Source organism: Lepidothrix coronata, unplaced genomic scaffold, assembly GCF_001604755.1.
Source record: "Lepidothrix coronata isolate B3197 unplaced genomic scaffold, Lepidothrix_coronata-1.0 Scaffold1, whole genome shotgun sequence".
Taxonomy (NCBI): domain Eukaryota; kingdom Metazoa; phylum Chordata; class Aves; order Passeriformes; family Pipridae; genus Lepidothrix; species Lepidothrix coronata.
This window is the reverse complement of record NW_016690181.1, coordinates 2,208,861-2,231,956: the sequence shown is the minus strand read 5'-3', so window position 1 is coordinate 2,231,956 and position 23,096 is coordinate 2,208,861. Positions and strand designations below refer to the sequence as shown.

The window sequence follows — 23,096 nt, the reverse complement described above, 5'->3', positions numbered from 1 at the left end:
AAATGAGCAAGCTAAGATGAACACAGACAGCCTTAGTTCTTTGCTTCCAGGACACTTGCCAGCGGAATGAAGAAAACAACTAACATGAGGTCAAGAGCTTGTGGTGTTTTCTTCTCTGTTCATCCTCACTAAAAGCCTGAATCATGACAAGTCCTAAAGCAAATGTGGCTGTTTCTCCAGTACAGTATATCAACATGGAGTCCTTTAGAGAAGACAGCTTGCAAGGTGACAAAACACCTCACAGTGTTATGCAGTTTATAACAGTTAACACAGACATTGCCTGAAACATTCTTTAATTCTACACTGTGCTTTCAGTGCACACTCTTCTCATATCCAGAAAGGCACTACTAGACCAAGGATGGGTTCCTTGACTTACCGTGCCCACCAAATGCCAACCTGTCAGTTTCTGTATATTTAGATCGTACTTGAACTGCTCATCCAGCATATCATTTTACTTTTCAGCTCTAAACAGCTTGAAATTGTAGTTGTAATTAGCAGATTATCATCCACAGGAAAAGACCAAATATATATTGGAGTAATACTGTGCTTATCTGTATATGATTGTCAAGAGTTCCCACTGCCCACCTGGTACTCCAGTAGATATCATCCCAATGGAGGAGAGAGTGTTCAACCTTTCTGTACCAGCTCCCCCTGAAGAAACCTCAACTCCTCTTCATCAGAAAGTTGCAAATGACACAGTAAATACCAGAAGTATCCCAAGCACTTCCAAGAATCCCTATAATCATAGCAGCCAGCTACATGGTCAATAAAAGCTACTCCTCCTTTGCAAGTAGATTATGAATGTCACTGTACTTACGCTAACAAGGAAGTGTGACAGAGCATGCACAACATATGCGCTCTGAGGGAACTGCACAGTCAATACTAGATAGTATATTCTTTTGGAAGTACATGTTGAAATATCTCACTACAAGAAAGACAGTTAGGTGCTGGAAAGTGTCCAGAGAAGGTCAACCAAGCTGGTGAAGGGCTTGGAGCACAAACCTTACAAGGAGCAGCTGAGGTAGCTGGGGGTGTTTAGCCTGGAGAAAAGGAGGCTCAGGGGAGATCTTATTGCTCTCTACAGCAAATTAAAAGGAGTTGTAGCCAAGTAGGGGGTTGGTCTCTTCTGCCAAGTAACAAGAGACAGGACAGGAAGAAATGGCCTCGAGCTGCACCTGGAGACGTTTAGCTTAGACATTGAAAAGTTTCTTCGCTAAGAGGGTAGTCAGGCATTGGAACAGGCTGCCCAGTAAAGTAGTGGTATCATCACCCCTGGAAATGTTCAAAAGATCTGCAGATGTGGAACTCAGGGACATGGTTTAGTGGTGGACTTGGCAGTGCTGCGTTAAGAACTGGACTCCATCTTTTCCGACCTAAATGATTCTAAGATTCTATTTGCTTTGCCCTCTGTTGTGAATAAGTGGTTTGTGCTGTATCAAGAATCACAGTATAAGATTTTAGCAAAAATCGAGTTTTAATACGAATTTCTGAAAGTGCAACTAACAGGGTTCAGTGGCAAGTTTTACTGTTACCACGTGAATCAAACATACAAAAGAAAGTGAAATTAGAATCAAAGGATATAAATATAAAAGATAAGGGTACAGAAGGGTTTAGCAGCACTTAATCATTAACTGATTTAACAATTTAAAAGCAATCCAATAGGATTTACTATAATTATAACAGTGACAATTACAGATTCACATTAACCAACATTCATACATAAGTCACACGTGCACATGGGCAAAGAGATGTATATGTCTATATCTGTGTGTGTTCCTCCACACAGGAATGGCTTAGACGAGAAATAATTTCATCTTGTGGTAAGAAAAAGAGTGCTGTGTAACCAACCATAGTGCCATAACTACATCTGAAGTATCCAAGCTAGAATCTCTTACTGTATCTTTTTATATTACAGTATTTTTGAAGGTCTGGGTAGAGAGTAATTGCTCTTGGGACAGTGAATTTCTACTTCATTGTCTTCTACTCAGAGTCTTCTCAGAGAAGACTAGGTTTTGAAGTTACTCTAAGGCATGACAGGAAGCCAGCTCAGTTCTCAGGAAGCTGGTAAGGCAGGTTTCATTGATAGAGCCTTGTGAAGGAGCAGGCTGCAGCTTGTGGGGCACAGGGAGGTCTGCATTTGGCTTTGAAGGCAGTCATGGCCACTGTTATACCTCCACATTAAGATTTTGAGAGCACCCAGTACAGTGCAGTGCAGTGTCTCTGAAGAAAATGCAGTTATCGTGCCAATGAAGGTGAACAAACACCTACTCCTGCTATTACCTCCACAGCATAGCCCTGTCAGCTCTAGAGTCAAACATCTTTCAAACATCTTCCTCACATCCTCAGCTAGAAATTGCCAGCTTCCAAGGTTGGGACCTTAACTTTGCGAGTAAGTGCTCCAGCAGCATGTGGAGTCAGCCATGCCAGCTGAACCTCCCAAATGGGCTTCCTAGCAGCTGAGCCTCTCAATGCCAGCTGGACTCTGGAAGAGGAAAGTAGTCAAACAAACACTCTGAGGAGGCTAAAAAGGTGGAATGTGAAACTGAGCACAAATTTAAGCGGTGTATTAAAGAGTTTGTCAGCCAAGATTTTAAATGTCTTCCTTGCATCATAGCTAGCGTTCTCTGCTGCTCTAAGTAATGCCTGCCTCCAAAGCACACTTAGCCTGAGTAATGTGTGCTTTATTATTTGCATACACTTATTCCTTCCTCTTTATGCATCTGGGAATTTAGGCTTTGACACTAAAGGCATAGAGAATGAGGTGTTTTATGTTTTCTTAAAGCTCATGCCAGGTGTGAGAGACAGAACCAGAGAAACAAGCTGTGTACTTCTCACAAGACCTAAAGGCACCAGTGCATCCTTCACTAAGCTCAATCTGCCAAGTACTCCTATCTACCGTGTATAAGAGATACCAAGCCACATGAGAAAGAGCAAGACATGGCAGCAGGGCTGTCAAAGTGCAAGGATTTGAGAATGGCTTTGCCCAGCTGGCAAAATAGCCAGAAAGGTTCCAAGACCCATAAAACCAAATTTGACTTTGTAAAACTGATAATGTTCAGAAAACAGCTCTGTTCAAAAATTATGAGGGAGACTGAGAAAGAGGAGCTGATTAGTGTATTTAGTCAGCATTCACAAACATGTTTCTTTGAAATAGCACCAGAATTTTTTGTACCTAGAAGACAAATACAGGCAATTGCAGCTATCTTCTCTTTCTTCCTAAGATGAAACTATACTCTGAAAATTGACTCGGTGATACAAATGACCAAGCTGGCATGAAGAATATCAGTCAGGTCACCAGGAAAACAAGAGGGAATTTTACATCTATTCACCAGTGCTGTGCCTTCTCAGAAGCAGACAAGTATACATTATGGAAAAGCATTAAAAATGCACACTTTTAAGGAGAACATTTTTGTTTCCTCCACCAATGCAAAAGCCAATGCCGTTAGAAAACTCTTGTCAATAACCCAACATTCGATGTGAAAGAATAAACTTTTTTCAAAGCAAATTTCCACTGAAATTGAGTTACAAATTTCCCTTAATTATACTTAAAAAAAAAAAAGAAGAAAGAAAAAATTCTGCACGCTGAATCTATTTCAAGGAACTAGAACATATTATGTCTCACCATATCTGAAGAAGGGAGATAAAACAGGCAAAATAGGACAAGCATTAAGGCACCAGGACTAAGTCGTCTTCCTCAAATCATATGGAAAGCTTGTGGCAGAATTGGAAACCAGTCCTCGGAAATCTGACTCCCCTTACCATATTGTAAAAGAGATAGGTAATACAACCTTCCAGCTCTCTTTGTCCAACTTAAATTTAAGGACATATTAAAAGAAAAAATGTATTTATTTTGTACATTTACTTTTAGTAGTATGTTAGAACGATTGAAAGAATGACAAATGTCTCCAGTGCTGCCAGTGCTTATAATTCTATGCTGAATTCAGTTCTCTACAGTGTTTTTCTTAAACATGCAGTTTCTGAGCCATGTAATGACATGAAAATTACAGCAACAAAAATGACTTAATAGTTACCCAGGATAGCAAACACAAACTGGAAAGACTCAGAAACCAGATGGCTCATAAATATGTTTGGTTTAATTTGATGATTTTTAACCCTATCTTGTGATGTAAAACCTGAGGTTGGATAGTTTAGGTAGCAGAAAAACAGTGCTTGCTGTACTTTTACCCTTTGCTAAGTTCAGAAAGACTAAGCAAAGGTACATTCACTAGCTTTACTTTTTGCTCCTTTTTGTATTTGGGTCACCAAGAATGAAAGGACATGCTTAAGAGTATTCTTAAATGTGGCTGACTTTTTTTAAAAAAACTCATAGGAGCACTTCTGTGCATGCCAGAACTAATAAAATATTTTGTGTATAAAATTTAAGCCTGGGTTCAAATTTTTTCAGTGTCTTCCTTTAAGATGATAATGTAAACCCCAGGTCTACACCTTCTGAGCAGGTTCAGTCCTATCCTTAAATCTGTAAGAGTACCTTCTCTTAACAACACTCTACATGGTATGGGTCAAAGTTGAAAACAGACTATTCTGTCTTAAGGGCTAAGGGGGAGACTTGAAGGCCACACAACACCATGATGTATATCTTATTCCTCAGTAATGTAGCATCAGTGATAGGATTCAGACTATTAGACTGAATTTTTTCCTCTAAAAGTGTTAAAAGTTTTATTAGATGGATGCAAAAAACTAACATGATCCAAAAAGAAGGAACTGTCAAAACCACAACTAGATGGTGGTGTCAAACCACCACTATAGCTAAGAACAATATTTTTCTACTTAGTAAAACAGGATTGTAGGTATTTTCACAGTTGTACTAATTCATAAGGCTGTTGTCAGCTCACTGACATTGAGCATCAAGCACTGGCATCAAGCACTTTTTCCTTTGCAGAGAATGAAAAGCAGACATCCCTGTACCAAGGTATATAGACAGGGTATATAGACAGCTATATCAGGGTATATTTAGACATAGTCTAAATTCAGGCATCTAATCTTACAGGTTAGTTCACAAGACACTTATTTCAATGACTGTGGGGAGAGATTCAATAAAAAACAACAGATTAAGGGTTTTCTAGAACAATTCCTTCCTCTCTAGCCCACCTTCCTTTTGGCTCTGCTGGGAGACTGGCTCCCTTTCTTGTCACTTGGGAGCTGGCCAAAGAGGTCAAGATGGACATGCATGCTGGAGAGACAAGCTAAACATTGACCAAATGTTGACCTCCTTTATGTTCACTCAGTCTCAAGAGCCCTAAGAAACCAGCAGAAGAATCACCACTTCTATCTCTGAAATTCTACATTGACTCGTGTGCTGGTTTTGGCTGGAGCAGAGTTAATTTCTTTCACGGTGGCTGGTATGGAGCTGTGTTTTGGATTTGTGCTGAACACAGGGTTGACAGTATAGTGATGTTTTTGATATTGCTGAGCAGTGCTCACACAGGACTAAGGCTTTTTCTGCTTTTTGTACTGTCACGCTGGCAAGGAAGCTGTGGGTGCATGGGAAACTGGGAGGAGACAAAGCTGGGATAACTGACCCAAAGTGACCAAAGGGATATTCCATACCATATGACATCATGCTCAGTATATAAAGTATAAGGAGGAGTAAAAAGGAAGGAGAAAGGGGTAGGGAGGATGTCTGGAGTGGTGGCATTTTTCTTCCCAAGTAGCTCTTACTTATGATGGGGCTCTGCTCTCCTGGAGATGGCTGAACACCTGCCTGCCCATGGGAAGCAAGGGATTAATTCCTTGTTTTGCTTTTTCTGCATGTGTGGCATTTGCTTTCCCTATTAAACTGTCTTTATTTTAACCCATGAGTTTTCTAGTTTTTACCCTTCCAAATCTCTCCCCCATCCCACTAGTGGGGGAGCAAGCAAGCAACTGTGTGGGGCTTGGTTGCTGCCTGGGGTTAAACCATGATTACTTGACATAAATTACCCCCCACCATTCTCAGCAGAGGAATGTCAGTAACACTATTAATTGGGCTGTTGCTTCTGGTCAATCTTCCTTCTTGCAGCCACAAAGCAGTTTCTATCAGTAATAAAACAACTTCTTTAGCTTACTAAGCAAGTACCTTAGTACAGAAGTGATTGTAATTTCTGATGAAGCTTAATTAAAAAATAACTCTTGGCTGGATTAAAATAGGTGATAGCCTATAGAGTCACATGACACACAAACCCCTGCAAAATTGTGATCTATATATAAAATATGTAATTAAAATATTATCACAAACAATCACAAGCAACCCCTGAGAATTGAGGAGCTTTGGGTAACTGCACCTAATGAGGAAAGTGGGAAAGACAATTTGTTTAAAGCAAAGGGGTTTTCCACATCCTTTCAAATTCTAAAAAAAGTAAAAAAAAATAATTCTCTTTCAAGAAAAAAAGAATCAAAAACCCCAAACCAAAACCCCCCCCAGATTTTTCCTTTAATTAATTTTCAGACATATATATATGCATGGGAAGGCACACGAGAGAGGAGAAAAAACATATGGGATCAAAATAGAAAGGTAAGAAATAAAAAAAGCTATGCCCTGTCCAAAATCTATCAGCAAATAAAAAATGAAAATAGCTTATAGAGGGGAAGCAAAATGTTTGTGTCTGGAGTCAGCGCTTATAACTAATTTGCAAGGTTATTTTTTGCAATTTCTACTGACTTTCTTCTCTAGGACTGCAACAGACTGACAAATACAAACTGTCAGACTCTGGGACACTTTAAACTCTGTTAAGAGCCTGATAGATCTTGAAGGTTCAGGAGGTATGTGGGACTTCAGGAAAGTTGGAAAAAATAGTGATAGTGATGACTATGCTATCAGGGCTTATAAAATTCATGAAGTACAGTGTCTCATTAAACTCTGGGCATTAAACTGTTAGCCTGCATGGGGTTAAAGAAAGTTTCTTTTGGAGATTTTAAATACTATTTGGGCTCCTACAGTGACTATAAACACAGAAAATGTTCCTGTTGTGAATTACATACTTTAAAAGTGTTACTCAGGTGAAGAAATCTGAACTCCAGCACAATACACATCAGAATGCCACACAGAAAACTCTAAAAACATGTTGAAGACCATGAAAATGTCAAGTAGTCATGCTTTTCTACGATTCTATTTGCCAAAGTCAAAGTAGTAAATAGGTTTTAATCACCCAGAGCTCAGTAGGGAAAAAAAACTATAGATAGCAGATACTTGGAAAATTAAAACTGCAGTGAAATCAAACAACAGAAACAGAAAATGAAAAAAAAATCAAGCTAAGGTATTAGAAGTGTGTAAGCATAATCATCTGTGCTCCTTACATTGTCTAAAATATTAGTCAAGGCATCAGGGTCTGCAAAACTGCCAAATGAATTATCCAGTAAAGCAAAGCAGTTGTTCAGTTCAATTCCAGTTTGAATTCAGTTTTGCCTGAGGTTGCTCAAGTTCAGGCTGACAGCTGCTAACCCTTTTTTTGGTAATCCAAAACCACATTGGCTGGGTTCCTGGTCTCCATTGGAAAAGAGTTCCTCCATCCTGCTCCTCTGCCCAGTTCTGGCCACCTCCTATCCTCTCTGTACATCCCCACAGTTTCCTCCTGCTCCCTAAGGCCAGGAAAGCAGAGCAGATATTGTGAGGCAGAGCTACAAAGGGAAGAGCCCAAGCGTTCGAGAGTTCACCCTCAGCACATAGAAAAAGGTCTTGGTCACAGCTGCAGAGCCACCCAAATGAGTTCTGCATTACTGCAGGGAAGCAGGTGCTTCCAACATCATCTCTGCTGTGGGAAGTGTGATTTCAGTGAATTGTGACTCTTAACCACTAAGCTATCCAGTTTAGTTCTCATTGAAGTTCCAATACGACTGCTATTATTTGGTCAGTTCTGATTCAAGGCAAGAAAAAAGTTCCAGTCTGGGTTTCTTTTGGCTCCTGGATAGCATAAAAACTCATCAAGACAACGTAGGAACAGTCACTTCTCATCTCCTGCACTTGATTCTCCGCAACAAAACACCATCACATCCCTTCAGGTCACTTCCTAGTGCACTCTCACTCAGTTACTTTATCACTCCTATATTTTTAGTATATAAATATGTATCACCATAAACATAGACACAGAGGTGTGGATGCTCTAATCCCAGAAAGTTTGGCTGTTTATGCCTTCAAACACATGCTGTGCTACAAACTGGGGAAAAAAAAACAAACCAAAGACTTAACTGAGCAACTGAAACGCATGAATAAATGCATCATTCTTGGCTGATAAAGCAAAGCTTATGGGATTTCAGACACCAATTAGCTGAAAATCTGTGACGTCTTATTAAAAGACACGGCTCTCCCATCAGACAGGGCAAAAGTTAAACTGAGTTGCAAGGATAAATCTGTGCTTTTGAAAAGACTTCACTTTTAATTCTATAATTCTCTACTTCGGTCTCATTCTTGACTACCCCTAACTCTACTGGACTGCTGTACAGTAGCTTTTTAAACTCAATCAGTGCCATTGTCAGGGAGGTTTTTATCTTTGTATAGAATAGAATAGCACAGCTGGAAGGGACCTACAACAATCAGGTAGTCCAACTGCCTAAAATAAAGTGAGCTGGAACTCTTAACAAGTTTTTAACTGACAAGTGGAGAATTGTCTAAAATTTCATGTTTTTCCAGCCAGCCTTATGTTAAAGAGCACATATAGAAAACCAACCTGAAATTCTCCTAGAAAGACAAAACTTGGCCTGTGGGTTAGCATCTCCCTGAAATTCTGAGGTCTTTATTTACTCAGTACATATGACAGAGTTGCTTTTTCTAGGTGAGGAAGACTAGAATGTCACCTCTGTTACCTTTTATGTAATTTCCCTCTGGTTTCATTACTGCTTGGGGGTCCAGTTGTGCTGGTATGATACACATTGGGAGAAGCTGCAGTGTGGAGGTACACCACCTTGAGAAAAGCTCTTAGAAACAGCACATGTTTCTAACAGGGAGGCAAAATGCTTCAGTGACATCCTGTCAAGTGCCTGAGGGTTGTAGTCCTTTAGACTTTGCAGAGACCTGGGGAGGCCTTGATGCCACATTTACTCAACTACCGCTGGAGCTTCCCTCTTGCATATCCAGCGTAAAATGGCAGGAACCTGACATTCCCCAGGCACAGACCCTCCAGCCACTAATGATGCTGAACCAGTCACAATCTGAAACAAAGGTTCTACATGCTCCTCCTGCAACACATAACACATTGGTGTGATCTGTCACCACTCTCATAAGAGAGCTCAGTTCTCCCTATGCACTCAGAGCACATCTGTCAGACCCGCCGCAAGTCACCTCTTATCAAACATCACAGTTCACCGTTTTTCCAAGCTGGCCTGCTCTCCTACCTGCCACAGGTTTCATCTTTATGCACACCATGTCCTGCTGATAGCAGGCCACATCAAAACACTGGGTTTGTTACATGCCAGAGGAGGAGAGAAGCAGGGAAGCAATTATCATGGAATGGGAGGAAGAGGAATTGTAAGAGGAAGGACTGATGCTGAGAGACAGGAAAAGACTATAAGCCTGATCCAATTAATTAACATAATTAATGTCATTATTTTCCTCCTCTGATTTAAGGATTCAATACAGGAATCATGCTTATCCGTAAGAGTCTCAGATAAAAGTCTCCGGATACAGAAGGCAAGATGTTACACTGCTGTAACTGTATTCCCATAGAGGTCCATCAATTTGAGTTAACTATGAACCCTGTGGATTCTTTCCTCTCCATTTATTCCTGGAAAGAGCTCACTTGCCTCTCCTCTCAGCAGCTGCTTTGTGCTGCTTCTTTTACTAAAATTTTGCAAAAAGTTACCTTTTTTCCTTTATTTCTGAGGATCTTGATCCGATATCAAACTACAAACAGTACTGGCCACTGTTTGTATGTACAGTAATGAACATCAGCCTAAGGACAACCACCTCCATGCACAAATCTAAGTACAAATTGGTATGTGGTACTACAAAATAACTGAGCAGCTTTAATACAAAACAAACAAACCAACCCTCTCACAGGTCAACATAAAAATCTTTCAGAAGCTTTGTAAAATTGCAAAGACCAATACATTTCAGGGAGTGCTGGAGTAGAACAGTTCATATCAAAACAAAACATTTGATATTAAGTCATGTTTTATGCTTTTAAATAAAGATTTCAGATTTCTCAATGAAAGACTTCTCTAAGCAAAAGTTTGGATTAAAAAAAAAAAGGGAATTAAAACAGACTCATTTGAATGTCTCAATATGAACTAACTGGTGCACACAAAAAACAAAATGACCAAACATAACAGCTCAAACTTAGACCACTTTATAAAGCGTTTTAGTGTCACCACATCAACATTTTTCAGTAAAATTAATTTGAGATGAAAATTTCTCTCCAATCTTGTCAGAGACATCACAGATGCACTTCTGCACTCCAGCACAGTCAGTGTGCACCCTCTCACTCATACAAGCAGGCTGAAGAGAGGGACCCTACTGTGTATCTGTTTAGGTCTCCAGGGGGTGGGAGAGGAATGCTTTTGAAACTTCGCTGGAGTGGGGCATCCTTTTCTCCAACTTTGATCTTACGGATTAATTAGAAACTGTGCAGCTATGTAACACAGACAGGAAGATGGATTTCTGCTATGGCTGATCACAAGACATTGTCTTCAGCTCTAAAGAAACAGCACACATGGCTCACTACCTGATTGCTTCCTTCTCCAACTTAGTCCTCCACCCTGATGTAGTTTACAAATCCCCAGTGTTTGTCTGTATGTGATCCCTTGCTGTGGTATTCCCATATATCTATCATATCCTTCTTCTCTGTATTTCAAAGGGTCCTCAACTTTGTAATGTTTATGACTTAAAAAGAACTGTCATGTTCTTATTTCAAGGCATCCACCCAATCTTTGACTTTCAGTGACAGTCATAGTGCCTTGAATTGCATATCTGGACTGGGCACAGTATATGGAAATATGCTGTCATTTGCACAGTAAAGGACTGTGGATCTAACTCCTAAGACAAATTTCAAGGATCATTGGGTGCTGTCCTTGGAACCATTTAAGTGAAACCACTACTATACCTGTGTGCTACTTTAACTGAAACAGGCACAAGAAGAAGAAAATAAAAGTTCTTCAATGAAAAGGCAAAAGAGAACACAGGGTACCATCCCTTGCACTCTTGGTGTGCTCTTCTCCAGACAAAGGGATACACAAAGCACTAAAGGTTTGTCTAAGTGAGATAGATGCACAGGTTTCTTTTAAGTTGGATTATGACAGAATGAGGTACTCCTATATCTTCATATACGTGTGGACTGATTGAACTTGAACCAGTTTATACTCCCTCTACAAAACAAGCCAGCTCAGTTCTGAGAGGTAGACAAAACCAGGGAGAGAAACAAAATATTTGAGTCTTCTGAAAACTGTTTGTTAGACAGATGCAAGCATCCAGGAATGACATAAGCATGACCATATTTTTGGAATGGTGTTTGAGCTTTGCTCAGGATGTATGTGGTGCTGTAATTTTGCAAATAGTTTGCTTTCCACCTTCAAAAGCACACCTGGCCAAGCACAATCCACTTTCTCATAGAAGAGAAAAGGACCGACCTATCCCCTGCATCAGGCTCAAGTAATAGTAAGAAAATCATCCAATATGAAGGCTCAAAGTAATACCAGGGCTTAAAATAAAAAGAAAACTCTCCCAGATATTCAACTGGTGTCCTCTTTCACTTTCTTTCTAGCCATCTCCTGAGACATGGGGTTAGAGTGCAACCTCAGCCTCCAAATGATTGTGAAATTCGTTTGACACTGAACAATGCACATCGATGCACTGAGTCCTTTCCTGGTTTTGTTACTACTGGTTTGGGGGTTTTCTTTCTGAGGTTTTTTTTCTGCTGCTGTTCTGTACAACTTTCTTAATTTTCTCATAGAGTCTTAATTTTCGCACCAAGAGGAGTTCCAATATCCTGCAGTGTTTTGATGTGCCAAAAATTTTCTATGGATGGGAACTCTGAAATCATCCTTTTATGACAGTGCTCACTAGAAAGGAATATGCCAGCCAGTAAAACAAAAGAGAGAAAAGAGGACCTGCAAATTCCCTCATCACTAAGACCTTGGTCTTTCCAAATAAAGAAGAAAATGTAAAGCCGCCCCAAGAATATGCTCCAGGAAAAATTCCTCATTGGAAACACTAGTGGTTTTCAAAATAGTTTCTGTAGAATCTGAAGGCCGACCATAATAGCTCCGTGAGATAAGCAAACCTCATGTGAAGTTTGTGACAGCAGCTACACAGTTAAATGCTCATGCATCCAAGTCTCTCCCTGGGTGATCGAGATTATTTTTGGCAGAAGATTGAACAGAGATTGTAAAATGTACGTTTATTTTCATTTAGCTCTTTACTTGCTCTCTCTGAAACACATCCTTTTTTTACCTCTTTTCTAATACAGTCATGCTTCATATCACAGACTTGGATACACAGCGAATATAAACATATATATTCCTTACATTAACCTTACTTGCATGTTGAAAGTCATTCCACCAAAAACATTGGGATGAAATTTTTTAGTTCCTGATGAGATCACATGCCATAAAAGCTGAGGCTATGGGGACATACAGCTCTGCTTGCATGAGGTACACTTGTCCTGGGACCCTTTGAGAGTAAAGCAACTTCCGTCATCCCAATAGGAATAACAGGCTAGAAGAAGGCTGCAATTAAAAACTCTGTGCTATGCCTTGGCATACAATTGTCAATAGAAATAAATTATGAAATCTGATTAAAAACTGATGTCTCAATGTGTCTTCATATAAAAGTAAATATATACAAGTGCATCATTTAGCCAGAGAGAGAATTTCACTGCACTAGAAAGAGCTAGCTGTAGAGCCCAACAACCTGTTTGCTTTTCCTTGTTTCCTGCCTGAAAGTTATATTATTTGTTACACTGAGAAATGTAGAAGTGTCTCCTGATCCTTGTCTAAGGGTCAAGTTGTAGTCCCTGTCTCTGCACTGGGCATACTACCATAACTGCAGCTCTCTGAAAAGTTCAGCATGTTTTGATACAGGTTTTCTCTCCTGATTTTCATAATGAGTTTTCTTGCCACTGTGCACATACAGTAAATGTGTCCCACTCCTACCTTCTTCTCCCATCATTGCTTGTGTGCATGCTGCCACTTCACAACTTCTCTCCTTTTACTGCAGCTTCCCTCCTATTATCTCCCTCCTCTCTTGCTGTTCTTTCATTTCTCTTGTTGTGTTTCAGAACCAAAGCTGACAGTGACAAACAGAGCAGCACAAAGATTCTTTCAAAACTCAGCCTGAGCACCACTTTCTAGGTGGGAGCTCATAACTCCATCTTTCATACTCCCAATCTCTTCTCCCTTCATCTGTGTCCCTCATCTCTCTCCTTAGACAAAGCATCCTCTCCAAACTACGCCTTTTCCTGTAAGCGACCTTCACTACTCTGCAGCTTTACTTTCACCCACCTTTCTAAAATAGTCCCAAAGAAAACCATCCAGTAACCAGAGAAGCAAAATAGTCCTAGGTTATAGCTGTTAGTTTCAGGCTGAATCCTTGTACAATGACACTGTCTGCTTCCAGCCTCGGAGCCTCAACAGCATCTGCCTTTCTAAAACTACAGATCACCTATTCATTTCATTGAACAAAATTTACTTAGAATCAACAACCATCAAGATTTTTCTTTCCACTTTATGTGTATTTCATGCCAGTACTTTCTCTCCCATCCCCCTTTCTCCCCCACTGTTCTGAAAATAATGCTTTTCGGGTTTAAAGGCAAAAGGGAAGGGGCAATGAAATAAGTCTGAGTCTCTGGGTATAAGAGGGACTTTGCATCATAAGGAGATGATGGGAAGAAAAATAAGTTACTTACCCACTATGGTAACACACAGAACCAGCTGTGGGAGCCGCTCCATGGCTCTGCGGGGTGTGGGCTGGTCGCAGCCGGGTGCGGGGCTCCGAAGGGGACGTGCCAGGCTCTTCCTGTGGGCTCCGCTGGAGCTCTGAGACCGGGCTCGGGCTCCTGCTGCCTTGGAGGAGAATTCCCACCTCCTGCTCGTATGGGTCCTAGAGCCACCCTCCCTTCCTTCCCTCCTCCTCCTCCCGTTTTGCATACCGCTCCTGCACGATCAGCAAATCCACAAGGCAGTTGCTTCAGACATGAACATATCAATCTATAAATTTTTTAGGCATTAGTATTCACTAGAAAAAGCTGAATTCAGCATCTTACTGGGTTGTTCCTGGTTCTCAGTATTCCCTTGCAGCTGGCTCAATGACACACACTGCTTGGACGAAACTCAGCTCGTGTTTAAGATGATAGAGATCATCCTCTTGGCCTGAAAGTCCATTCACTAACTGCTCTGAAAGAGAAAATTTACACAGCCTAGATATCGACCTTTCTTCTCTTAACTTCACTTATAACCACTTAACTCCTGCACAAGACAGCCTCAACTGGAGAGACACACAGTGAGGACCTGGAGCACAGGAAGGCATAGGTACTCCACCTGCAAGCTTGTGTATTCACTCTTCAATCACTTTCCTCGTTAAACTCCTTTTTGTTCTGGTCCATCAGCCCTTCAATTACAGTATTTCACTCTGCCTTCAATTTGTTTGCATGTGGGTTTTTCCTTGATGGAGAGTTTATTCTAAAATTGCTATTCTTTTTAATAATCAGAATACTCTCTTTCTGATTGATTCTTCATGTAGATACCCTTACTCTAAATAAGGAGTGCTTTGGTACAAATTAGCATAATTTATTCTGGCTGTTGTGAATTTAACAGGTAGTATCTGAGTCTTGAGTACAGTACCATTCATGATGCAGGCACTGGAGAGATTTGGAGCTGACATAAATTAGAACTCTGATAGGTCCAGTGTGTCTGGCACTTTTAAGGCAAAAGCCTGCATTTTATTTTTAATTGTGGTTCATAGATTAGACTAAAAATTTAATTAATTTATTTAACCTTCTGTGAATCTTTCACTGATATCTATGAGAATTATGCACTGCTCAAGGGTAGAATTTGCTTCTGCACCATAACCATATATTTGGTACTACGAATTTGCTCTTTGTTCAGTAATACATTACTATTTTCAAAAGATTTACAGGGGCTTATTTTTGAACACAACCTGGATGATTTGGAAATAAACATCATTCTGAAGTTTTCCTCTATGGCCACATCAATTACAAAAATGTGGTAGTAAGGAAGACAGACAGTATTGGCTTCTTACTAAATTTATATAAACTGTCCCCCAAGCAAAGCAATAGACTAAGACCAGGAAAAAAGAAAAAGAAAAAAATGTTGCAAGCTTTCCATTGCTTCATAAATAACTTTCTTGGCTGAGGCTCTGGGATTGCGAAGCAGGTAATTTTTTTTACTCAAATTGGTAAAAAGTAGGGGCACGTCAGGAATTTCTGTGCCTATCTAAACCCTCCCATGAACAGAAATGTAAATAATCTGTATGTGCAAGGAACTGGTAGCAGCAGCAGAACAGATGAAATAACACTGTTTCTGATAATAATCAGTTTTAAAGATATTCAGATTTTCCATGGTTTTCAGTTAGTGCCACAAAGACAGATGAATTCTAAGGCTCATTACAGAAATGTGAGACATTCCATAAGAAAGAGACAGATGCATGTGATGCTTTTAAGCAGAGAGTAAAAGCAGAGGAGAAGGTGACTAATCTCTGACCAACTGTCTCATTGGACAGTTTCAAAAGATTGAGTCCTGGCTCAGGAAAGTAGACCTTGGTCTACTGGAAGGTCCATAATTAATCCTTGGCAAGATAATCCACATCTGTCAAGCAAAGGATGTCACCCAGTCCAAACAAAAACTTTTTTAGGGACTCCAAGCTTTTAAAGATACATGGATAAACAAGTGTTTCACAATGAAAACCATAAGAAGATATACAGAGTATGAAAACAACAGAAGACAGAACAATGCCCATCATTTGAAAATAGGGGCAGGTACTACAAGCAAGTGCCACTCACCAACAGTTTGCAAGTGATGCAGGAGCATGTTCAACAATAACAAGAGAATGGCAGCAACACCACTGATGCAGAGGAAATCTCTGTAGAGGTAATTAGGAGCAATGGACAATGCTGCATCATCAGAGAACTGAACTGCTAGTCCAGAAGCAACTGTGACAATTACAAGCTTTTAAACTCTGTACTTATGTACAAGCTAGAGCACTGCCAGAATCTGGATACTAGCAATTGAAAATAAATGATCTTAAATAATGATACCATTTTTGGCTGAAGAACACAGGAACAACATACTGGAGTCCAGGAGAGGGAAGCAGATTTGCTTATCCTATTCTTATATTCTTCTGAGGGCATCCATTGTTGCAAACACAATACAGAGGGCTGCACAGAACTTTGATCTAAACCTGTAACATCTCAAAAACATTTGGAATGGGGTTGCAAGACAAGTTCCTACCATGCTACCAAGAAAATGCCTCAGAACTGAAGGGAGATGAGGCACTTAGCCACAAAGGAAGCAGAGCTCCAGCAGCGAGGGTCTAGTCACTGCCAGCAAAAAAGTTGGAGTTTTCACTTACATGTACACTCAGGGGACAAAAATTACAAACAGTGAGAAATATTTCTCACGCACAACAAGAAAGCATTGTTGTGGTGATTGATTGCAAATGCATTTCTACATGGGACACAAGGCAAGGCAAATGTTCACCTAGCTCCAATGCCTTCTTTGGGAGATACTGTTCTCTTTTGGACTGCACACTGCACAGAAAGATAAAGGACATTTTTGATAGACTATCCAGTATGAAAGTCTGTATAATGACATTTTGATCTAAGAAAAATATGAGAAAAATGCAGCCAGAGATCTCATAAACCTTGCATGAAAAACAAGATATAGGGCAAAAGATAAACAAAAATTCCTTATAATGGAAATAATATCCAGCAGAGCAAGGTGAATGTAGTGAGATGATACAGTCTGGGCATACTAAGATGAAGGAGTACAGACTTGTTTGAAATATAAGGTATATAAAGACATTTGTGCTCAGTCAACCCACCTCAGCATCCTGAATGCTGCTCTACAAAACTGTTTAACAGACATAGCATTTGACTGTTACAAAAACATCTGGAAATCTGAAGACATTAACCAAAGATGTCTCAGTCACCAAGATGGTATCTAAGCACAAAACTAGGTTGTCATTGGATTCTTCTACTGAGAATATTGATAATTTTTAAAAGTTCTATAGTCAAACTTTGAGAACAGTCACTTATCCATAAAACAAATTAGTATACATAAATAAAGAAAGAAGTTTTGGCTTTACTCCATAGCCATTAAAGCTTCATGTCTTCATGCATGGAAGAGCTATGTGAGCTACAACTAATCATAAAACTCTTTAGAGCCTAAGGGACCTGGAAATTCTCAGCCTAACCTTTCCCACAAGGAAAATGGCTACAAAAGTGTTTTGGTTTCAAATATATTATTTCAATGTTCCATAAAAACTAAGCAAGATCTGATGATGGTTAGACACGTGGTCTCTGGAGTACTTTACAAAGGAACTACGAAGAAAAAATATCCAGAACTAGATTTTATATCTGTTGCACACATAAGCTATTTAAGAAAAAGTATCTATCTGGTATCAGACAAAATGCGGACTTTCATTGCTGCAGATATTGCTGAGGGCAAGCCCCTACAAAAAGTGGGGCCAGTGCCACAGATAAGACTAGTTACACCAAATGGAGCATAATAGCTAATAGACAAGCTTCACCCCTTAAAATTATAATAGGTAAAAAAGGGTTAAATTTAATTGCTAAGTGTTACTTGGTTTCAATGCAAATTAAATCCTCAGACATTAGAGGAAAAAAATGTTAAAAAAGACATGCACAGATTCATTTACAGGTTTAAAATCTAAAAGTAGCACCAATGATATTTTACACCAGCATCACATAAGCAGCAAGTTTGAGGACATTGTTGTCATGCTTGTGGCATAGGGCAGAAAGAGAGGCAAAGATGTAGGTGTGTAAAGAGGGAAAAAAATATAATGCCCTAGAGCAAAGTAGGTATTTGCCACTGCTGCTGGAAGCAAACAAACTTATTTGTGTCCTAGACTATCAAATTCATACCTATGTAGAAGAAAATATATCTAAGAAGTCATTTGTGCATGTCACTACTACCCTTGCTGCATTTTAGAGTACCTGCATTAGTAATGTCTGACAACAGGACAACTTTAATGAACATGAGATTTAGAAGTTTGCAGCGAAGTATGTACGAGGCATGTCACTACAAGTCCCCATTATTTCCAGTACAACAGGTCAGTAGAAAGCAGTGTCAAAATAATAAAGCACCTACTAATGAAAAATTATAGAGACCATACTCAGCCCTGTTAAATCAGAGCATGGCATCAGCAAACCATGGCTTGTCATTTGCTGATATTTCGTTCAATGGAAAATGGAATAGGAGAGTGCCTGTGCTACTAGAAATGGATTTCAAGAGCCCTTGGGGACTTGTAGCTGTCTGAGGAAACAGCTGAGGAAAAGCAGCAATCCAAAAATGACTTGGAGTACCTGGAGCTCCTGCCATTTGCCCAAAACAGAAAACTCATAACTGTGAAAACAAAACAACAGAATGGAAGCCAAGACAGTTTGAAAGTCACAGGAGTGTGTCACACAAGAAAAGGCACCCTGTGAGTCAGTTGCTGTGTAACATTCCCAGGAAATTGCACTTTCTGAACTGCCTGCTGCGTACAATTAGAATTAGTGACCTCATCTGACAACCTATATGACCAAAACTTACTAAGAGCCTATGGATGCAAAAGCATTTTTCTTTCAATAGCACCCCAAGCTCACAGACACCTGAATGACTCACAATTTCTTACTGAAATCTTGGGTTTAAATCACAAATCATTTCCCACAGCAGTGACTGGACATCTGCTCTTGCAGCAACATCATAAGAAGGCACTTGATGTTTCCTATAGGCGCCTGATGTCATCTAGTACAGAAACCAGGTACGAGGGATATCTGGAGTTCAGTGAAGTATCACAGTCTAGCCACAGAACAACTCTTCATTGAGCCACAAGGGGGTTGAAAGAGTTGCATGGGAATCAATATGTAACCTTTTAGCAAACCAAGACACCACTTCACCTGTTGTTTTCACTACCTGCCTCATTTCCCCTCCTCTTTGATCTATTTCAGCTCCACTTCTGCTTGCATCCTATTATATCTTTACTTCCAGCTGCTCTTTCTGACCCTCTAGGTTAAGAAACAGAATCTTTTCAATGATTCAGCAGCCCTAAACAGGCTTGATTTATTCCCTATTCCTTATTCATCCTTTCTGTAACACTATTTTAGAAAATGTTTCTATGGTCCTCTTTCATTTTACTTACTTTTACTGCATTTTTTGGAAGCAGAAGATGGGAAACTCTCCTGTTAGGCCTGCATGGAATTTTCTGCCTTTTAATGCTAAACAACACCTCTCCTTTAGAAGCAACAGGAAGCTGTAGTTCCAGTGCTCTGAATCAGATGCCTTAAAGAGCATAATTTCTCAGTATGACAGTTAAAAAAAAAAAAAAAGTTCAAGCTCTTGAACTTCTCCCAGAGGCTTCAGACTTTTAGGAGTTATATGACCACCTGATGTTTATACAACAGTCTCTTCCAAATAAGATGGAGATAAACAAAACAGTGTAAGGTCCCTGTACCCATACAAAGTTCATCTGTAGCCATAAGGTAACATAAACTGCATTCTGGTTCCTGAACATCCATCTCCTTCCCTGCACAGGGCAGCAGAGCTCCCATAGAGTGTCCAGGTATATCATTTTTGTTTCTTTCAAATTTACATTGATTTTCCACAGCAGACTCTCTCACATGGTTACCAGCTGGAATATGATGACAACCAGTCTAATGAGGTAGCTTGTAAATTCGCAACCTTCGATTGTTATTCATGCTACCTGGACAAGCCTGCAGACCAAATCCAATCATGTCAAAGGAGACATAAATTAAAATTGAACATGCAGAGGAGGTGAATAACCTTCTAGATTCCAGGCCAAATGGAAAGAAATGGATCCCCAAACTGGGAGCCCCTGATATAGGAGGAGACTTGATCACCCCTAAGAAGTTCAGTTGGAAAAAAACAGCTGCAAATTAAAGATTTCCTAAAGGCTTTTTTTGGTAGCCACTTTAAAGTAAAGGAAGTTTACCATAAAATCATCTATAATTATTCATAAAACAATCTATAATTATTCATATAGATTACTGTAGTGGGAAATTATATGTGTTTTCCTCTGATATTCATCAATAACAAAGATTATATACCTTATAGATCAAAACTTTCATATATTGGAGGCAGTAGATTGACTCCTCTTTCTGTTGTTAATGAAATGATTTGCATAAAAGAAGTATTTTTCTCTTCAGCCTCTGGTCTTTGAAGGGATACAGTATCATAGTATTTGTGCTAATTTTTTGTCAGCACACAGCTGAAATAGAATAATCCATTATCTCCTTGAGTGTTCTCAAGACAGCAATAGAACTGCATTAAGAGCATATGAAAATGTAAATAATAAGGTAAAATAAAAGGGTATTAATTTTGTCAATTAATTACTGATTATACTGATGAATGTGTCTGTGAAAGATCCAACATCATCTACAAATTAATGGACAATAAGAATGAATAATTACTTTCAGATTAATGCCTAGGACATACATGCAAAGCAAGCAACAGGTAAGCCATCATTTTTTCTTGAAAATTGTGCAGCTAGAAACTATGCTATATTTTCTCACCAAAAGATTGTCAGAGATTTCAATCTGACAGCCTTACACACATGAAGAAGTTGAGGCGTGTCCCTGAAGATGGTAATCTTTACACCGCACAGTGTAAAAGACACTGAAACACTTCTCAGCAATTAAGAGGTGGGCGAACATTGCTTAGTTGAAATGCTTAAGTTGTTTAAGGATAATGAAAATGAGTAAGAATGGAGAGACTTCTCCACTGATGAATTCTAATTGCTAGTGCTTACTTTTTTTTTGAAGAAACTGCCAAGACCTGCTGTAAAACCATATAAATAAGAAGATAGTGACTAGGGAGTTACTATAAACAAAAGTGGCATTTGAATAGCAACATTAGTCAGGTAGTCTTGTTGACTGATGGATTAGGCAGGTTAAATGAGTTCAAAGAGAATGTGTATTGCATCTTTATTCTCTACAATATAGCCACAAAATTTTATTCATATTCAGAGTCAGTCATTTCTATAAACAGTCATATTACATGTTACTTATTCAAGTAATATCTTTGACACTTTCAGATGATGAGGTACCATCACCCTCCTTAGGTTAATAACTTATTGGCATTTTATGCATGTTTCCAACATTCAAGCACGCTTATCTGTTGTTCCAGCTTTGGATATTCTTGAATTGATTCCATATGTTACTACTTATGCAGGTAAGTGAATCATAGAAAACCAGATTGTAAGGGACCTCAAGAATCATCTGGTCCAAACTTTCTTGGCAAATGCACAATCTAGACAAGATGACCAAATACCCTGTCCAGACAAATCTTAAACAAGTCCGATGCTGGGGAATACACTGCTTTCCTGGGGAGATTATGCTAATCGCTGATTGTTCTTGTGAAAAATTTTCCTCTCCTGTCTAATTAGAATGGTCCCAGGAGTAACTTGTACCCATTACCCCTCATCTTTTCCATGCAACTTCTTGTAAAAAGGGAGTTTCCGAGTTCTTTGTAGCCACCCTTTAAATACCGGAACATGGTGATAACATCTCCCCTTAACCTTCTTTTCTCAAGGCTGAACAAAGCCAGTTCTCAGCCTTTCCTGATACAGCAGGCTTCCCAATCCTTCGATCATCTTTCTGGACCTTCTCTGGACCCTCTTCAGCCTGTCCACCTCTTTTTTTGCATAACAGGGACCAAAACTATTCCATGTGTGGCCTGACAGCCCCCTTTAATGTCTTATTAAAGCCCATGATTTTACTCTCAATATATTCCTTTAGGTCTAATAACACATATGAGGTTCGGCTTCAACACTGAAATGCCCACAAAATCCTGCATCACAAGTGATACCACTAAAGAAGTCTAAGCAGCTGCTCTACCCAAACTTTATCAGTTCAGACTTTCTCAGTGAGAATATCAATAGCAAAGTATCAGCAGTAATGCAGACACACAGTAGCTGCTTACTTGAGTTCATAGCACTGTGGAAGACTGAGATCCTAAGGGTGTACAAGCTCAGCTTGGAGGCAGACAGCAGAAAGTCTTTGCTCTCTCTCCCTCTTAATTATGAGTCCACCTGGCTGACTGCCTGTCATGACTGAAAAATACAACTGTGTGACTAACCTTTACACACTGGGGTCCAAGGAAAAGCTTTTCTTGCTTGCATCTGGTCATCAGGGACCAAAAGATAGAAAAGGACTTTCAAATTATGGTAGTAAAAAGGGGATGGAGAGAGAAAGGATTTCATAAACGTGGTGTTCTGAACTGGTCACGTGGCTAAGTGGTTTGTAGTTGTGCATTGTTCTAAGAAATCAAGGCTGATACCAAAATTTTCTGGAAGAATCACTATTAACTTCTGTCATGTCTGAATTCCTCCAGAAATTCTTCTGGTATTTCATTTCTGGGCTGTGAGGCAACTACCTGCTTCATTTTAGGTGTGTGGCTCGGTATTTGTAGTCAAGTCATTAGTGCTCAATCTGCTGCAATGTCATCATGTGCATGATTATGCCAAGGGACAGATGTGGCAGATGATCAGTATTCACAGTTTACTTCCCTGAAGATCAACATGAAACCCAGCAGAAAGTAGTGAGGGCTTACTTATGCCTTTGCTTGCTCCTTGTCACTACTACCTCTTGAGCTAGAGCAAAATGTCTAGCAATGATGCCCGCCTGTTACTATTGAGATTTTCAAAGGTGTCGTTCAGGTGACTCCTGGAGATCTCTAGAACACCCTGCCTCAAAGAAGTTGCTTCAGCAGCTTTAGTAATATACACACATCCCTCTCAGCCTTTACAAGCTTTTTCCTCTAGAGATTGTTAATGCATCTGTTATTATATTAAGCATCCATCATAACAACTGTTTCTACTCAGACTGCTAATTAGTCACCTCTGAGTGATATCATGGAGCCTTCACTCTGCATAGGCAGAGATTTACTATCTGAGTAGATTCCTTCAAAATCTTTTC

The 23,096-nt window shown here is 39.6% G+C and overlaps 1 protein-coding gene across 1 annotated transcript in view; it reads right to left on the bottom strand.

Moving 5' to 3' along the window:
• Nucleotides 1-13,917, bottom strand: part of LTK (leukocyte receptor tyrosine kinase) — a 98,386-nt gene extending 84,469 nt beyond the window's left edge. The window contains exon 1 of the mRNA XM_017812270.1: nt 13,830-13,917. Within this exon, the coding sequence (XP_017667759.1) occupies nt 13,830-13,872 (43 nt within the window). The 5' untranslated portion in view covers nt 13,873-13,917. The remainder of the gene's footprint in view (nt 1-13,829) is intronic.
• Nucleotides 13,918-23,096: the final 9,179 nt, after the last annotated feature.